The sequence below is a fragment of the Balaenoptera borealis genome, assembly GCF_965194805.1.
Source record: "Balaenoptera borealis genome assembly, chromosome: 2".
NCBI lineage: Eukaryota > Metazoa > Chordata > Mammalia > Artiodactyla > Balaenopteridae > Balaenoptera > Balaenoptera borealis.
In genome coordinates, this window is record NC_138867.1 from 121,354,367 (window position 1) to 121,372,419 (window position 18,053).

Sequence of the window (18,053 nt, forward strand, 5' to 3'; positions counted from 1 at the left end):
TAGTGGGCCTCTTGGGGTCTGTAGACCCCAGGCTAGGAACCCTGCCCTGGGCACTATCTGGGTAGGGAGAAGGGGTCAGGCCCCTGTTTTCCTGCCGTGGTGCTGCAGTCAGGCCCTGCCTGTCAAACATTGACCTTTCCTGGGTCCATAGGAACAGCGCTTTGAGGTCAGGGAAGCTGGTTCATCCCCGTGATCTCCATCCCCTCCGCAAAGATCGCCGCAGAGGGGATTCCTCAGTTCTGGCAGTTTCGAGCTTTGAATGCACTGTCTGTTGTACGCAGAGAAAAGCTGATCACTATCTTTCCACTGGATTTGATTTGAAGCATTGTCAAAGATGGGAATCTTATTTATTCTACAGCCTCTCAACCCTCCAGCCCTTTTTATTTGTTTGAGGAAGTTCTGTCTTTTAAAACAGAAATATGCCAGTTCAGAAATATAAGCATGTTTATAAAGGCTATGAAGCACTGAGTAGAGGGGAAGAAAAAAAAAATACCCTTATAAGTTCTATTCCTAGGTATCTAGTCAAAAAGTATTCTTTCCAAGGTAATTATTTTAATGTGTGCTAACATTCTTTTAGATGTTTCCTTATTTCTGCTATACCTTCCTTCAATGAAGAGTTAAGGTAGCTTGCAAAGATATGTAAAATATAGGCAGAGAATGTAAAGTAGTAGGCGAGATTTCTGGGAACTGATCTTGAGGAAATAAGGTCATGGGCCAACTTGAGCCACAAAGATGTTTATACAATGGTGTTAAGGTAAAAAAATCAGAAACTGGCCAAATGTCTTAAAAATTGGTTAAATCGACAGTGTGCTACATGCATGCAGTGAAACACTGAATCACTAAAAATGCAGTGGAAATACATTTATTGGAATCCAAGATTTTCATTATTATATATTAAGTGAAAAATGCAAGTTATGAACCAGCCTGCCCACTCTGAACTGGTTCTGGGGATAGTGGGGAGGGGAGCGATCATACCTGCACAGGTTGTCAGTGGGTGTCTCTGCTGTTTTTCACTATCTTCCATGGATTTGTCTATTTTCCATAACTGCAGTTTCTACTTTTTTTTAAAGTGTGTATTACTAAGGTAATTTTTCAACAGCCATTTGATTTTTGCTCATCATTTTAAAAGAAAAGAATGAGAAATCAGAGGTGCAGGGTTAACAAAGGTAAAGGCATAAAAATGGAGCCAAAAATGAGTTCAAAACAGAAGTCCCCTCCCCTCTACAATGAAGTTCACGTACGTGCCAGAGGTGGGCCGACCACTTTGTCTCTCAGTTTTCAGCCGCCAAAACCAAGAGGGCCACCTAATCATTTAAAATCCTTCACAGAATCTGTGTGATAAATGCAAACCCATAGCTCAGGAGGATGACTTTTTCTGATATAAAACCAGAAAATATGTGCAATAAGCAGTAGAGGAAGAAGAGGGTCACCAGTTGGTCTGGTCTCTTAGCCTCTGCCTCCTCGTCCCCTCCCCCTCTAAAGTGAGGATGAACATGATGTATTGTAACAGCTAGAGAAGTTTTCATTTAGCACAAAGAGGAATCAAGGACACTGTGTATTAAATGCCATTTTTGCATAAATGCTTGGAAGGAAGTGGGTTGTCTCCCTACTGCAGTACGTGTATGTACACACATATTGGTGGTGACCAGAGGTGAACAGACTTCCCGTACTCTCTGAGGTCTGTTAATCATCCAGCAGGAGCTGGGAGTGTGTCAAGCTCCAGGAAAGCACAAGGACAAAAGAAGTAGAGATGTTTCAGAAAGGATAAGCCCTTCAAGCCACCACATGACTGAATAATGGTTCTGCTACTCAGTAACTTGGGGCCCATCCCTTAGGAGACCCGGGGTCTCCTAGCCGGTGAAGCAGGCAGGATGATGTACATGCTTTTTTTTTTTTTTTTTTAGCTGCATTGGGTCTTCGTTGCAGCACTCAGGCTTCTCTCTAGTTGCAGTGCGTGGGCTTCTCGCTAGCTGTGCCGCGTGGGCTTCTCTCTAGTTGTGGCATGTGGGTTCTCTCTCTAGTTGTGGTGCCCAGTCTCCAGGGTGCATGGGCTCTGTAGTTTGCGGCACGTGGACTCTCTTGTTGAGGTGCATGAGCTCAGTAGTTGTGGCACAAGGGCTTTGTTGCCCCGCCACATGCGGGATCTTAGTTCCCCTACTAGGGATCGAACCCACGTCCCCTGCATTGGAAGGCAGATTCTTTACCACTGGACCACCAGGGAAGTCCTCATGTACATGCTTTTACAATCCATTTGAGCTGTAAAATCCTCTCATTCCAGACTACTTCCTTTTGTTTATCAGTTCCACTTTTGTAGAGGTCTTGTTGAAGACACTGCAGAATCAGCCTTTTCCCAAGTTTTTTCCAGGAAATTTTGTTTTGGCCCAAAACTGATGAATGTTTTATTCATTCTGTCCTGTATTGTAGACTGATCTAGGTGCTGGGGATATAATGGTAAAGAAGACAGAATCACTGTACTTAAAGTTTACATGGTAGTTGTGGGGGAAGACAAACAAGAAACCAAATAAGAAAGATGATTTCAGATACTGTTAACTACTATAAAGAAAACTGGGTAAGGCAGTGGCCAATAGTGTTGGTCATTGGGATGCTTTCTATTGAAGAGGTTGCATGTAAGCTGAGACCTAAATGATGAAAAGATCTGGGAGAAGAGTGTTACAGGTAGAGGGAATCTTGTGCAGAGGCTGAGGTTTGGAGGCATGAGCTTTGTATATTGGAGTAACAGGAAGGCCATCGGTGCTGGAGCAGCATGAAGGTGGTTGATAAAGCAGTCAGAGGTGAGCCTGTGCTCAACCATGTAGGGCCTTACAGGCCATGGTAAGTTTTGATTGTGATCCAGATGCAATGGGAAGCCATTGGAAGGTTTTTAAGAAAAGAGATGGTTTGAACTGATTGACACTTTGAGAAGCTCATTTTGGGTACTGGGTGGAGAAAGGACATCAGGGGAATAAGGGGCATCAAGAGACCAGTTAGTTGAGAGGTGTCAGATATGATGGGCTTAGGACCAGCAGGAGGAAAGTCATTTCACATCACTTGGTCTGAATGTAAATGATACAGTGATGATCTAATCCTTGCAGTTAAATGAACAAAGTACTGAGGCGGGTTAGTTTTGGTTCTTTGTTTGGGTGTTTGAAGGTAAACCCCTTTTAGTCTATTTGAATGTTTTCTTGGGTTCAAGAAAGGTGATCCTCTTTTTTCTTTATGAAGAATATTTGCACCACAAATGAATGGATTTTCTAATTTCTCAGTTTTGGCTAATAGTGTCCAAAATTAAAAATGCCCCAACACCTCAATATTTGCCTTCTCTATGTGAAAGTAATTTGTAAAGTGTTCATCCTTTTCTGTAGTACGAATTTTTTTTATCATTTCATTTTTGTCTTTTTAAATTAAAAAACTGGTTAAATATGACATGTTTAAAAGTATATATTTCGCATCTTTCAAAACTCTTCAGATGCTGCCTTGGCAAGAGAAGAGGGAGGTTTCCTGCCCCTCTGATGACTGAACTAATACGAGGGCTGAAGTGTGCAGCACATCCATGAAATCCTAGACAGTTGTACCAAATCCCACTCCTTCGCTAAGAGCAGAGCTGAGTGACAGGGAACTTTAATTAGAGCAGCTTTTAGAAGGCCCGAGAAAATGAAAAAAGTGCATTTGGCTGGGTTGGCCTGACTTGTGTTCTGACGTGCCTCTAATTAAATCATCACTGTTTCTCTTCTCAGGGATCAATGAGCAAGGGCTCTACCGAATCGTGGGGGTCAATTCCAGAGTGCAGAAGCTGCTGAGTATCCTGATGGGTGAGTGCAGTGGCTCTGCCAGGCAGTTCCCAATGGTTGAAGGGGGAGCCTCTTGAGAAGGAATCTGGGTGTCCAAGAGGTAAATCCCAGAAATCAACTGACCCACTCACCAGCAGTCATGGCTACAGGCATTACTGGAAGAGACGTTGAGTGGAATTGGACAAAACAAAAAATGGCCGGTCCAAAGCGCCACACCCTCTCTGTGGACTTGGTTGCCACCAGTCCAAGTAGCGCTCCACCACTCATGTGACCGCCACACCCTACTCTGTCTTTAATAGCTCATGACTCCCTCTGTCCTCTGGAGACCGGCATTTCATGGGGCACACCCATTGCCCAAGGAAGCTCATCCTTCTAGCCTGCAGAGGACCTCAGATCTCATGTTCCCAGTGACTGAGGAGGTGCCATCCCATGACTCCCAGATAAAATGTGTAGAAGCAGATAAGTCTTCTGATCCTCTTTGCTTCTAGGTTTCCGCTTAGTCTCTGTCATTTGAGCAGCAGAAGCTCCTTTGCAGCTGGCTGGTATAAATATAAAACTACTATCTCTAAATGTGCAGCATTTGAATCAAAAACCCATGAGCCGATGAGCCAAATTTGCCTAGGCTGCAGATTTCCTGTATTTTTAGATATGAATGCAGATTTCCTGTATTTTTAGATATGAATGCAGACTCGGTGAGTCACGTGGATCTAAATGGCAAACAGATCAGATTTCACAGACCCGTGGCTGTTACTCATCCCCATGGAAGCCTAGCTGTGCACTGTTAAGAGATAGACTGTTGCTCAGGGTCCCCGCTCAGTGTTCTGGGCAGGGACGCTTCTCTTTGTTAGTATTTGTCTTTTTTTTTTTTTTGCCATCCCAGTTTCTGAAAATAATTTTTATATGTATAGAAATATCGTCTCTCATGTTGATCAGAAAAACTATCTCTTTTCGAGAGAGCTACTCGCCTCTTGTAAGCAAAAGTCTCATGTATGGTAGTTGCAGTGAGATCAGTTTGTTTAGCCATTCACCCTATGAAGGACAGCTGGGTTATTTCTAGTCTGGGGGTGAATAATGCTGCTGTAAACACTGTGTACAGGTTTTTGTGTGAAGATTAATTTGTTTCTGTGGGATAAATGCCCAAGAGTGCAGTTGCTGCGTTGTACGGTGATATGGTTAATTTTTGAAAAGTTCTAATGTAAGAAAGAATGAAGAGTCTAACAGGTATCAATCCTCAGTCTTTCATTTCCAATCAGAGCTGCAAACATTTGTGGAGTGTCTGCTCTCTGAAGCAGATTGTCAGGTGCTAGAGATGAAACTTTAGAAAGAGTCATTCTTTGTTTGCAGAGTATCCAGGTAGGGGGAGTTATGCATGTGTGTGAAAGCTGTAATGTAAAATACGATGCTGGCACCCAGTGGGAGCTGGATCTAGAAGATGTAGTAGTGAAGGAGAGAACAGAAGAATAATTCAGATTCAGGACATGTCATGAACCAAGAGTATTGATTTCACTAGTAGTAATATTATTATTATAATATTTCAAAGTACTTGAGGCTGGAACAGGAGAGTGAAAGCTGAAAAGCTGAAATGGCCCCTTTGGTTGAGGAACTTGAATATTATGCTAAGGAGTTTGGGGTTTTTTTCTCTGTAGGAAGTAAGATGCTATTAAAATTTCAAAGTAGTGGAGTTGTATGTGTTAGTACTCTTTTTACACAAAAGTGTCAAGAAGACAATTCAGAATAGTCATTTATTTGTTCACATTACTGGTGAGTCCAAGATGACAGAAGCATGGCAGGTTCTGGTGACTCCACGTTGGTTGGAGGCTTTCCCACTCCTTTCTTCTGGCTTCTCATTATTTGTAAGCTCTACTTGTCTTCATATTGACTATATTCTCTGTGGGAAGGTCCCAGATAATCCAGCCTCAGTGGTCCTTGAAGCTTGTATCACTGAAAGGAGAGTGTCTTTCTTGACGGTTTTGACAGAAGGTCCCAGGGGGGATTTTGATTGGTCCATATGGGGGCCATTCACATGATTCATTTCACAGTCTCAGGCCAATCACATGACGTACAGAAGATTGATCCCGATGGCCTGGATCCTGTGCCCGTCTCTGGTGATCCCATGCCACCTCTAGGAGGTTGGTGGTGGTGGGGCGAGTAGGGTGTGTGAGGGGTTAGTCCATAGAACCCTGGGGACTGAGCAGGATTATTAACAGAATGATGGAGGAGTGCTTTTCTGAAATAATGCTACTGGGTGATTTTTTTTAAAAAGTATGTCCAACATAGGTGTAACTCTATCAGATGCTAGTTTTAGGAGGGTAATGCTGGCAGCAATGTGGAGCACACATCTGATCATGGAATCACATGGAGGAAGAAGACAGTTGGGATAGATTAGGCAGAGCATACCTGATCAATGGCTGAACCAGATAGCTGCTCTGAGGTCAGGAGAAAAGGACAGGCTCAAAATGATTGGAGAAAGAGAATCAATGGGACTTTGTAACGAACTAGATACAGGGGAGTCAAAGGGGCAGAGAGATTTCAGAGGCAGCAGATGATTATGTAAGGTGACACTAATGAAAAGAAATACGACATTTTAGACGGGTTTGCTAATTTAAAAAAGAAGCGTCTTAGCTCTTTTGTGCTAAGCAAAGAGTGGTATGAAAAGATCTTGTTTTTATCACTTCCCTTAGTGACCTTTGAACAAGATATTTGTCCTGTTCTCTTCCTCAGTTTTCCTAGGGACAGACAAAATAATCATGACCATCTCAGAAATGTCATGAGAAATAAAAACCAGCAGCTGAAAAGTCACAAGGCCAAGCTGTCTCTGCCAGGAGGACATTACAGATAGACTGGATCCCAAACTGAGGTTCAACCAGAGCTGAGAGATGACCACAGTGCAAGATCTAATCAAAAGTGTTGAGAATGGTATCTGGGATTCTTACTATCAATTAAGTTAAACATGAGATAGTTAAACATGAGATCTTGAATTGAGGGATCAATTAAGTTAAACATGAGATCTTGGAATTGAGGGATCACCCATTAGGCCAGAGAAACTCCAGACCTGAAGGCAGAGCCCTGTCTCCCTTCCCCTTTGTGAACATGCTCTCATCTTCATCAGTTCTTGGTACTTGTACTATACTGGGTTAGCCAAGAGTGTAAAAAAGTATGGCTCCTATACTCCAAAGCCTCTCCCTGACATGGCTGGGCTGAGTGTGAAGCATTCATTCCCTATTCTGGGTTCTATATTCACTGGATGCCCTATTATGTACCAGGTACTAAGATTTGGATTATTGGTCAGTCTCTCAGAAATGGAATAGTGCATTTTTATTACTGAAAATATGAGTTAGAATTAAGTAAAACCAGAGGCTTCCTTTGATCACTTGGAGTTGGCTTTGTGTACTCTTGATACATTGGGGGACTTTAGGTAGGAGGAAGAATAGAAGAGCCAGACTATGAGAACATCGTATTTTGCTGATTAGGATTCCTTAAGAAAGCTTGCCAGAATTACTCATAGCATATGCGGTGTGGCCTCCTGCTAGTGTCATACCAAGTGCTGCCCCTTATCCCTACCTCCTGGCAACAGAGGTCGTTAGTCTTTGAAGAGTGAAGAGGAGGAAGACATGTAGATTCCTAGAAATAGAGTGGCTTCCATGTGTGTACTGTTTGTTTACTTTTTCTCCCCCCGTATGTTAAGTAAAGATAAATCTTTCTAAGGTTTAGCTCAACATTTAAAAAATATAGACAGCTCTGTCTGTGCACGTTCAGTACATGTCTGTCTCTCCCTGTATAGTTCTTTATAAGAGATTTTTTAAAATATTTATTTATTTATTTTTGGCTACATTGGGTCTTCGTTGCTGTGCGGGCTTTCTCTATTTGAGGCAAGTGGGAGCCTCTCTTCTTTGCAGTGGCTTCTCTTGTTGCGGAGCACAGGCTCTAGGCACACGGACTTCAGTAGTTGTGGCACGTGGGCTCAGTAGTTGTGGCTCACAGGCTGTAGAGCGCAGGCTCAGTAGTTGTGGTGCACGGGATTAGTTGCTCCGTGGCATGTGGGATCTTCCTGGACCAGGGCTCAAACCCATGTCCCCTGCATTGGCAGGTGGATTCTTAACCACTGTGCCACTAGGGAAGTCCCCTGTATAGATATTTTTTAAATTTTTATTTATTTGTTTGTTTGTTTATTTATGGCTGTGTTGGGTCTTCGTTTCTGTGCGAGGGCTTTCTCTAGTTGCGGCAAGTGGGGGCTACTCTTCATCGCGGTGTGCGGGCCTCTCACTATCGCGGCCTCTCTTGTTGCGGAGCACAGGCTCCAGACGTGCAGGCTCAGTAATTGTGGCTCACGGGCCTAGTCGCTCCGCAGCACGTGGGATCCTCCCAGACCAGGGCTCGAACCCGTGTCCCCTGCATTGGCAGGCAGACCCCCAACCACCGCGCCACCAGGGAAGCCCCCCCGTATAGATTTTAAATACCTTTTTCTGATTAAAAGTTATGAGTGGTCATAGTAGCAAATTTGGAGAAATAGAAAAAGTAGAAAAGAAGAAAAATAAAAGTCGGGCAGACCAGAGACAATCTTTACCTACCGTTTCATCATATGACTGTCACCTTTTAAATATAATATTCTATCATATAACATAAAAAATACAAATTGGAATCACACTGTGCATATATATACTGCTTATAGCAGTCTTCTGTCACATAACAATACAGTGTCTATTTTATGTTATTCAGGTTCCTCTAAAGTGCGACTTTTTTGGGTCATATATTGTGTAGGTCAGCCCCCTATTCCCAGATCCATAGACTGATTAGAGTTCTTCATCATTCTAGAAAGCACTCAGGTGAACATCCCTATGGGACAGGATAGCAGATTTTAGAGTGTACATTTTGGAGTTAAGCAAGTTATAATTAAACGGCTTGTCCATTTGATTTTACACAAATTATTTAAGCCCGTCTAGTCTTCTATCTCATTATCTGTAGTGATAGCCTCTGCCTCTGTAATAATGGGAGGATTAAATGAAAAGATGCATGTGGGTTGCTGAGTCCAGAGGCTCCACATGTTAGTCAATAAATGTTAGCTGCTGTTATTTTTAATTTTTTAAATAAATTTATTTATTTATTTATATTTATTTTTGGCTGCGTTGGGTCTTCGTTGCCGTGTGGGGGCTACTCTTTGTTGCAGTGCGCGGGCTTCTCTTTGAGGTGGCTTCTCTTGTTGCGGAGCATGGGCTCTAGGCGTGTGGGCTTCAATAGTTGTGGCACCTGGGCTCAGTAGTTGTGGCTCACAGGCTCTAGAGCGTGGGCTCAGTAGTTGTGGTGTATGGGCTTAGTTGCTCCACGGCATGTGGGATCTTCTCAGACCAGGGCTTGAACCCATGTCCCCTGCATTGGCAGGTGGATTCTTAACCACTGTGCCACCAGAGAAGTCCCTATTTTTAATTTTTATATGCATATTTAATTATTTCCTTAGGGTTTATTTTAAGATGTTGAATTGCTGGGTCAAGGTATGTACATGTTTTCAAGGCCTTTAATTGATATTCCCAAATTTGCTGTCAGCAAAGTCTGAGGTGAGTGTCCTTTACCACACACATCCTTGCCATACTCTATTACTTTTTTGCGTTTAAATTATAGGTATTTTTAAAAAATAATTCTGGTGGAGGCTGGCCATTTTTCCTGTTTCTTACCACTTTTTATTCTTTCATGAATTGCCTGTTTGTGTTCTTTCCATATTTTTCTATTGATGTATTCATCTTTTGAATTTAAGACCTTTTTAGGTATGGAGGCTATGTTACCAATATTTTTTTTCAGATTATCATCTTGAACTTTATTTATGGTACTTTTGTTTTTGTTTTGTCTTATGAATATTTAAAATTTTCATGAAGTCAAATCTTTTATGAAGTCAGTCTTTTTCGTAGATGGATTATGCCCTAAAAGACCTTACCCGTTTCAGGACTACAAAAACTTTTTATTTTCCTTGAAATCCATCTGGAATATATTCATGCAAAAAGGAAACTTAACTCTCCTTTTCCTCAAATACTTTTCTGATTGACAAATAACCATGTAAGGAGAAAATTTCTTCCTTTCCACTACTTTAAATATCACCATATAGTCATTCTCTTATACATGTTGGGGTCCAGTGAAGGAGTTTTCACACGTATTTTTCTAAAGGAAAACAAATTCTTTTTCTGTTTGTTATTCTGCAATTCTCAGTCTTTAAAAAAATAAATTGTCTTCATTTTTCATCTTTTAATGTTTGTTTTTCTCTTGATTCTTTGAATTATAGCAAAATTCTAAAACTTGCACCCTATATCCATGCTATTTATTTAAATTTCTTTTGGGCTGATTTTTTTTTTGCTGCTTATAATGCAAATTTTAATTTCATAATTGAATTTTCAGTGTTTTTACTAACTTATTTAGCTCTTTTCATTTCTACCTTTCAGCTATCACCTTTATTATTTCACTCTGTTTTTTTGCTTTGATTTCTTATTTCACAGCATCCATATTTTTCTGAATTTTATTTATAATAAAGAACAGATGCTTTCTGACATGTTTTTAGAGTGCTCTGGTTTCTGTGTTTCATGAAAAGTATTTTATCAGCTTTTTTATCTTCTTTTTCATTAAACCTGAACACAGAGACGTTTATAAATCTTTGCAGTTAACTTCACTGTGGGTAGATTCTCCTCGCTCTGCTGCAGTTTTCCTGAGTCCTGTTAGAATCAACCTCTCACATGATATTAGAGCACTGTTGTACATGGTTCTGTCCAACTTTCTGGCGCTCTTAAATCTTTCATTTAGTGTGGACCTACCTGTACTCATGAAAAGATTTCTCCTGGTTCTGCTATTTGGTCATGGTTCTGGGAGAAGTGGAGTTACTTCCTGGTTAATCTGAAGTGTGCTGTGGTTCTTCACTTGTCACTCTCATGTTTCTTCTAGGACTTTCCCCTTCTGAATTCACTTCCCTTTATATAAGCAGACACCCCTCCACTTCTGTCCCAGTCTCATTTCACTGCCCGGATCGTAATCTCAGGATACTGAGCTGTGCTCTGGTTGGGTAGGAGCAGCGCAGCATGGCACCCCTCCCTGGGGTGGCTTCGGCTATACTTTAGGGTGGGCGGAAGGCCGTCGCCTATCACATTGTTCCCCCAGGTGGGTCTTCCTCTGGGCTTCACCTAAGCTTTGCCTGGTGGATATTCCTCTGGGGACAGGCAGAATGTTCACTGTGAGCCTCATTTTCTGTGCTGTTGAAACTTTCTGTCCCTTTGTGTGTGTATGTGTGTGTGTCTTTATTAGTTTCTCACAGTGGTGGTGAAGGAATGCAAGTTTAGTGTTGCTATTTTTTCTTTTCTTATCCTGTAACTTTTTCCAGTTTTGTTTTGATTTTGTTTTTTGTTTGTTTGTTTGTTTTACTAATGTTTAAAGTCAGGTTGGTGCTATAGAGAACACATGGAAGGTATTAAATTGCGATGCTTTAAAGCACCAAGTTACAGTAGCATGCCTCACCCACTGATATCTGATCTAGCCATGAACCATCCTTCTGACTCCTCTGGGACCTTCATTTCTCACACCCTTTCACAGCACGGCATAAATAAAAGCAAGCAAGAGCTTCTTCCCTAAGAAACCCTAAAGTAATAGATATTTTTCATGACAACTTCTAAGACCTAAAGGCTTGCAGAAACAGCCCCAAGGTTTGAAGACTAGCCTCATGGAAGCGGCAGAGTCATGCACGTTGTATACTTCCAACTTTAGCCACCAGTAAAGGGGAGCAGACAAATGATGACCAGGACTGGGAGAGAATAGACTGCTTGGATGAAGGATTGATCCTTCTGGGAACTAGTAAGGTCACTATTAACCACAGTCTGGACTTCCCAGAGAATGGAGACCACAGATGGATGCTCACCTTCGTGTCTGCTCCTCCCACTGTCATCTTTGCTTATAGGGATGCTTCAGGCAGGTTCTCCTAAGACAGGGACTTGAGACAGCAGTAGCTTTTGGATCTCAGAACAGAAGTGGCTGTAAGTACTCTGGATTCTTAGGCACTAGATATGGAAGGTGTTTAAAGTTTTTCAGAGGTACAACTTTTATAATCAGAAAAAATTTGATAAGCAGATTTGCTTATCAAATTGCTAAGTATTAAATCTAGCCTTGCAAGAATTGCCTATAAGAATTGCCTGTAAGAATTGCCTTGCAAGAATTGCCTGTAAAAGAAGTCTTATTTTACACAGAGGATAGTATACTTACATGAACAACTTCCTCAAAGATGTAATGGAGATGGAGGATGTGAAAGGCTCAAGAAGATTTTAGAAAAAGACAAACAAAATACAACTAATGTTTAAATGCAGGAAAGCAAGATGATATTTTCTTTGGAATGACATATAGATCAGTGGAACAGACAGGAGAATCTAGAAATAGGACCCACTCATATATGGTCAATTGATCTGTGATAAAGGTGTCAGAGTAATTCAATAGGGAAAGGACATTTGTTTCAACAAATGGTACTAGTACAATTGGACATCCATATGAGAAAAAGATAAATTCAACCCTTATCTTAAACTATATACAAAAACTAACTCAAAATAGATTATAGTCCTAAACCTAAGAGATAAAACTATTAAGCTTCAAGAAGAAAACACACAAAGCAGGAACCATAAAAGAAAAATCTGATAAACTGAACTTTACCCAAATAAAAAAAAGCTTCTGCTCCTAAAAATATATTAAGAAAGAGAAAAGCCAAGCTACAAGAGAAAATATTTGCAAAATATGTATCTGATAAATGATTTGTATCCAGAATGTATTAAAAATAACTCCTGCAATTCAGTAGTCAGAATGTAACACCCCAGTTTTTAAAATGGAGACAAGATTTGAACAAACAGTTCACCAAAGAAAATACACAGATGGCCCAAAAGTACATGAAAAGATGACCAACATCAGTAGTCATTAAGGAAAAGCAAATTTTAACAATGAGTTATTTCTACACACCTACTAGAATAGCTAAAATTTCAAAATTAAACACATGACCATATCATGTGTTGATGAAGATGTGAAGCAACTAGAGTTCTCCTATTGGCTGGTGGGAATGCAAAATGGCCCAACTGTTTTGGAAAACCATTTGGAAGTTTTGATAAAGTTAAACATATTTATCATATGACCCACTCCTACATATTTGTACCCAGTTCCACTCCTAGGTATTTACCCAAGAGATGAAAATGTAGTCCATAAGACCTGAATGCAAACATTTACAGCTGCTTTATTTGTAACAGCCAAAAACTGGAAACAACCCAAAGTCTACCAACTAGTCAGTGGATATGTCCATAAAATTGAATAGTGCTCAGTAATAAAAGGAACAAACTACTGGCCTGTGTAACAACATGGATGGATTTCACAAGTAGTATGCTATGGAAAGTGGTTGCCAGGGGCTAGAGATGGAGGGAGAGGGGATTGGCTATGGAGAAAGAGGCACAGGAGAATTTTGTGGCGGGGGGTGATGACAATGACTTACATCTTGACTGTGGTGGTGGTTACCCCATGACTGTATATATATTTGTCAAAAATCATGGAAGTGTATACTTTAAAAGGTTGAGTATATCTCAGTAAACTTGACTTTAAAACACACACATAGGAGAGGATTCTCAATTTTCCTCCTCAGTAAAAAATGCAAATTAAAGCAGATGACTTTTTTTTTTTTTAACCTATCACATTGACTAAGATCAAAGTGTTTGATTATACATTGTTGTCAAGGATTTGAGGAAGGAGTCACACTCATGCTTAAATGTAATGGTACAACCTTTGAGAGGTTAATTGAGCAGTATCTTTCAAAATTAAAAATACACATACTTTCTGACTCAGAAATTCCACTTATAGGAATTTTTTCTCTAGGTAAGACATATACAAGGGAACAGGGGTTTATATCATTGTTTACCATAGCAACAACCAGTGAACAACCTTCATCTCCATGAATGGGGGCATTAACCATGGTACAGTGAAGTACTGTAAGGTAGTGTACTTATATGGAACAGTTTCTTAAGATATTGTTAAATGAAAATAGCAGTGCACAGAACGACATCTATAATGTGCTTCCATTTGTGTTTTTAGAAAACTGTACATATTCATAAAACTGCTTGTTTATGTACATACTGTTAGAGATTGCATACGTGCACAAAACCAGTATTGAGTCATCTCTAGCACAGGAAAGCGTTACCTTTTGATGTTTATCTACTTGTTTTGCTTGAATATTTTTTTTTGGTGGTGTTCATATATTACCTTCACAGTTGAAGAGAAGAAAAATTTTTTTTTAAATTTTTGAATTATATTTTATTTTTTTTTTATACAGCACGTTCTTATTAGTCATCAGTTTTATACACATCAGTATATACATGTCAATCCCAATCACCCAATTCAGCACACCACCACCCCCACCCCCCCGCCACTTTCCACCCTTGGTGTCCATACCTTTGTTCTCTACATCTGTGTCTCAATTTCTGCCCTGCAAACCGGTTCATCTGTACCATTTTTCTAGGTTCCACATATATGCGTTAATATACGATATTTCTTTTCCTCTTTCTGACTTACTTCACTCTGTATGACAGTCTCTAGATCCATCCACGTCTCAACACATCACCCAATTTCATTCCTTTTTATGGCTGAGTAATATTCCACTGTATATATGTACCACATCTTCTTTATCCATTCATCTGTCGATGGGCATTTAGGTGGCTTCCATGACCTGGCTGTTGTACATAGTACTGCAGTGAACATTGGGGTGCATGTGTCTTTTTGAATTATGGTTTTCTCTGGGTATATGCCCAGTAGTGGGATTGCTGGATCATATGGTAATTTTATTTTTAGTTTTTTAAGGAAACTCCATACTGTTCTCCATAGTGGCTGTATCAATTTACATTCCCACCAACAATGCAAGAGGATTCCCTTTTCTCCACAACCTCTCCAGCATTTGTTGTTTGTAGATTTTCTGATGACGCCCATTCTAACTGGTGTGAGGTGGTACCTCATTGTAGTTTTGATTTGCATCTCTCTACTAATTAGTGATGTTGACCAGCTTTTCATGTGCTTCTTGGCCATCTGTTTGTCTTCTTTGGAGAAACGTCTATTTAGGTCTTCTGCCCATTTTTGGATTGGGTTGTTTGTTTTTTAAGTATTGAGGTGCATGAGCTGTTTATATATTTTGGAGATTAATCCTTTGTCTGTTGATTTGTTTGCAAATATTTTCTCCCATTCTGAGGGTTGCCTTTTCGTCTTGTTTATAGTTTCCTTTGCTGTGCAAAAGCTTTGAGGTTTCATTAGATCCCATTTGTTTATTTTTGTTTTTATTTCCATTACTCTAGGAGGTGGGCCAAAAAAGATCTTGCTGTGATTTATGTCAAAGATTGTTCTTCCTATGTTTTCCTCTAAGAGTTTTATAGCGTCCAGTCTTACATTTAGGTCTCTAATCCATTTTGAGTTTATTTTTGTGTATGGTGTTAGGGAGTGTTCTCATTTCATTCTTTTACATGTAGCTGTCCAGTTTTCCCAGCACCACTTATTGAAGAGACTGTCTTTTCTCCATTGCATATCATTGCCTCCTTTGTCATAGATTAGTTGACCATATGTGCGTGGGTTTATCTCTGGGCTTTCTACCCTGTTCCATTGATCTATATTTCTGTTTTTGTGCCAGTACCATATTGTCTTGATTACTGTAGCTTTGTAGTATAGTCTGAAGTCAGGGAGTCTGATTCCTCCAGCTCCATTTCTTTCCCTCAAGACTGCTTTGGCTATTCGGGGTCTTTTGTGTCTCCATACACATTTTAAGATTTTTTATTCTGGTTCTGTAAAAAATGCCATTGGTAGTGTGATAGGGATTGCATTGAATCTGTAGATTGCTTTGGGTAGTATAGTCATTTTCACAATATTGATTGTTCCAATCCAAGAACATGGTATATCTCTCCATCTGTTGGTATCATCTTTAATTTCTTTCATCAGTATCTTATAGTTTTCTGCATACAGGTCTTTTGTCTCCCTAGGTAGGTTTATTCCTAGGTATTTTATTCTTTTTGTTGCAGTGGTAAATGGGAGTGTTTCCTTAATTTCTCTTTCAGATTTTTCATCATTAGTGTATAGGAATGCAAGAGATTTCTGTACATTAATTTTGTATCCTGCAACTTTACCAAATTCATTGATTAGCTCTAGTAGTTTTCTGGTACATCTTTAAGATTCTCTATGTATAGTATCATGTCATCTGCAAACAATGACAGTTTTACTTCTTCTTTTCCAATTTGTATTCCTTTTATTTCTTTTTCTTCTCTGATTGCCGTGGCTAGGGCTTCCAGAACTATGTTGAATAATAGTGGTGAGAGTGGACATCCTTGTCTTGTTCCTGATCTTAGAGGAAATGCTTTCAGTTTTTCACCATTGAGAATGATGTTTGCTGTGGGTTTGTTGTATATTGCCTTTATTATGTTGAGGTAGGTACCCACTACGCCCACTTTCTGAAGAGTTTTTATCGTAGATGGGTGTTGAATTTTGTCAAAACCTTTTTCTGCATCTATTGAGATGGTCATATGGTTTTTCTTCTTCAATTTCTTAATATGGTGTATCACATTGATTAATTTGCATATATTGAAGAATCCTTGCATCCCTGGGATAAATCCCACTTGATCATGGTGTATGATCCTTTTAATGTGTTTTCGGATTCTGTTTGCTAGTATTTTGTTGAGGATTTTTACATCTTTATTCATCAGTGATATTGGTCTGTAATTTTCTTTTTTTGTGATATCTTTGTCTGGTTTTGGTATCAGGATGATGGTGGCCTCATAGAATGAGTTTGGGAGTATTCCTTCCTCTGTAATTTTTTGGAAGAGTTTGAGAAGGATGGGTGTTAGCTCTTCTCTAAATGTTTGATAGAATTCACCTGTGAAGCCATCTGGTCCTGGACTTTTGTTTGTTGGAAGAATTTTAATCACAGTTTCAATTTCATTACTTGTGATTGGTCTGTTCAAATTTTCTATCTCTTCCTGGTTCTGTCTTGGAAGGTTGTACCTTTCTAAGAATTTGTCCATTTCTTCCAGGTTGTCCATTTTATTGGCATAGAGTTGCTTGTAGTAGTCTCTTAGGATGGTTTGTATTTCTGTGGTGTCTGTTGTAACTTCTCCTTTTTCATTTCTAATTTCATTGATTTGAGTCCTCTCCCTCTTTTTCTTGATGAGTCTGGCTAGTGGTTTATCAATTCTGTTTATCTTCTCAAAGAACGAGCTTTTAGTATTATTGATCTTTGCTATTGTTTTCTTTGTTTCTATTTCATTTATTTCTGCTCTGATCTTTATGATGTCGTTCCTTCTACTAACTTTGGGTTTTGTTTGTTCTTCTTTCTCTAATTCCTTTAGGTGTAAGGTTAGATTGTTTATTAGAGATTTTTCTTGTTCCTTGAGGTAGGCTTGTATAGCTATAAACTTCCCTCTTAGAACTGCTTTTGCTGCATCCCATAGGTTTTGGATCATCGTATTTTCATTGTCATTTGTCTCTAGGTATTTTTTGATTTCCTCTTTGATTTCTTCAATGATCTCTTGGTTATTTAGTAACGTATTGTTTAACCTCTATGTGTTTCTATTTTTTACAGGTTTTTTCCTGTAATTGATATCTACTCTTATATCGTTGTGGTCAGAAAAGATGCTTGATATGATTTCAATTTTCTTAAATTTACTGGGGCTTGATTTGTGACCCAAGATGTCATCTATCCTGGATAATGTTCCGTGCGCACTTCAAAAGAAAGTGTAATTTGCTGTTTTTGGATGGAATGTCCTATAAATATCAATTAAATCTATCTGGTCTATTGTGTCATTTAAAGCTTCTGTTTCCTTATTTATTTTCATTTTGGATGATCTGTCCATTGGTGTAAGTGAGGTGTTAAAGTCCCCCACTATTATTGTGTTACTGTCGGTTTCCTCTTTTATAGCTGTTAGCAGTTGCCTTATGTATTGAAGTGCTCCTATGTTGGGTGCATATATATTTATAATTGTTATATCTTCTTCTTGGATTGATCCCTTGATCATTATGTAGTGTCCTTCCTTGTCTCTTGTAACATTTTTTATTTTAATGTCTATTTTATGTGATATGAGTATTGCTACTCCAGCTTTCTTTTGATTTCCATTTGCATGGAATATCTTTTTCCATCCCCTCACTTTCAGACTGTATGTGTCCCTAGGTCTGAAGTGCTTCTCTTGTAGACAGCATATATATGGGTCTTGTCTTTGTCTCCATTCAGTGAGCCTGTGTCTTTTGGTTGGAGCATTTAATCCA

The 18,053-nt window shown here is 39.5% G+C and overlaps 1 protein-coding gene across 6 annotated transcripts in view; it reads left to right on the forward strand.

Moving 5' to 3' along the window:
- ARHGAP26 (Rho GTPase activating protein 26) overlaps positions 1-18,053 on the forward strand; it is a 466,073-nt gene that overhangs the window by 275,282 nt on the left and 172,738 nt on the right. For all 6 annotated transcript variants that reach the window (XM_082382702.1, XM_082382705.1, XM_082382704.1 and 3 more), the window contains exon 14: positions 3,735-3,809. In XM_082382702.1, coding sequence (XP_082238828.1) covers positions 3,735-3,809 — 75 coding nt within the window. The remainder of the gene's footprint in view (positions 1-3,734; positions 3,810-18,053) is intronic.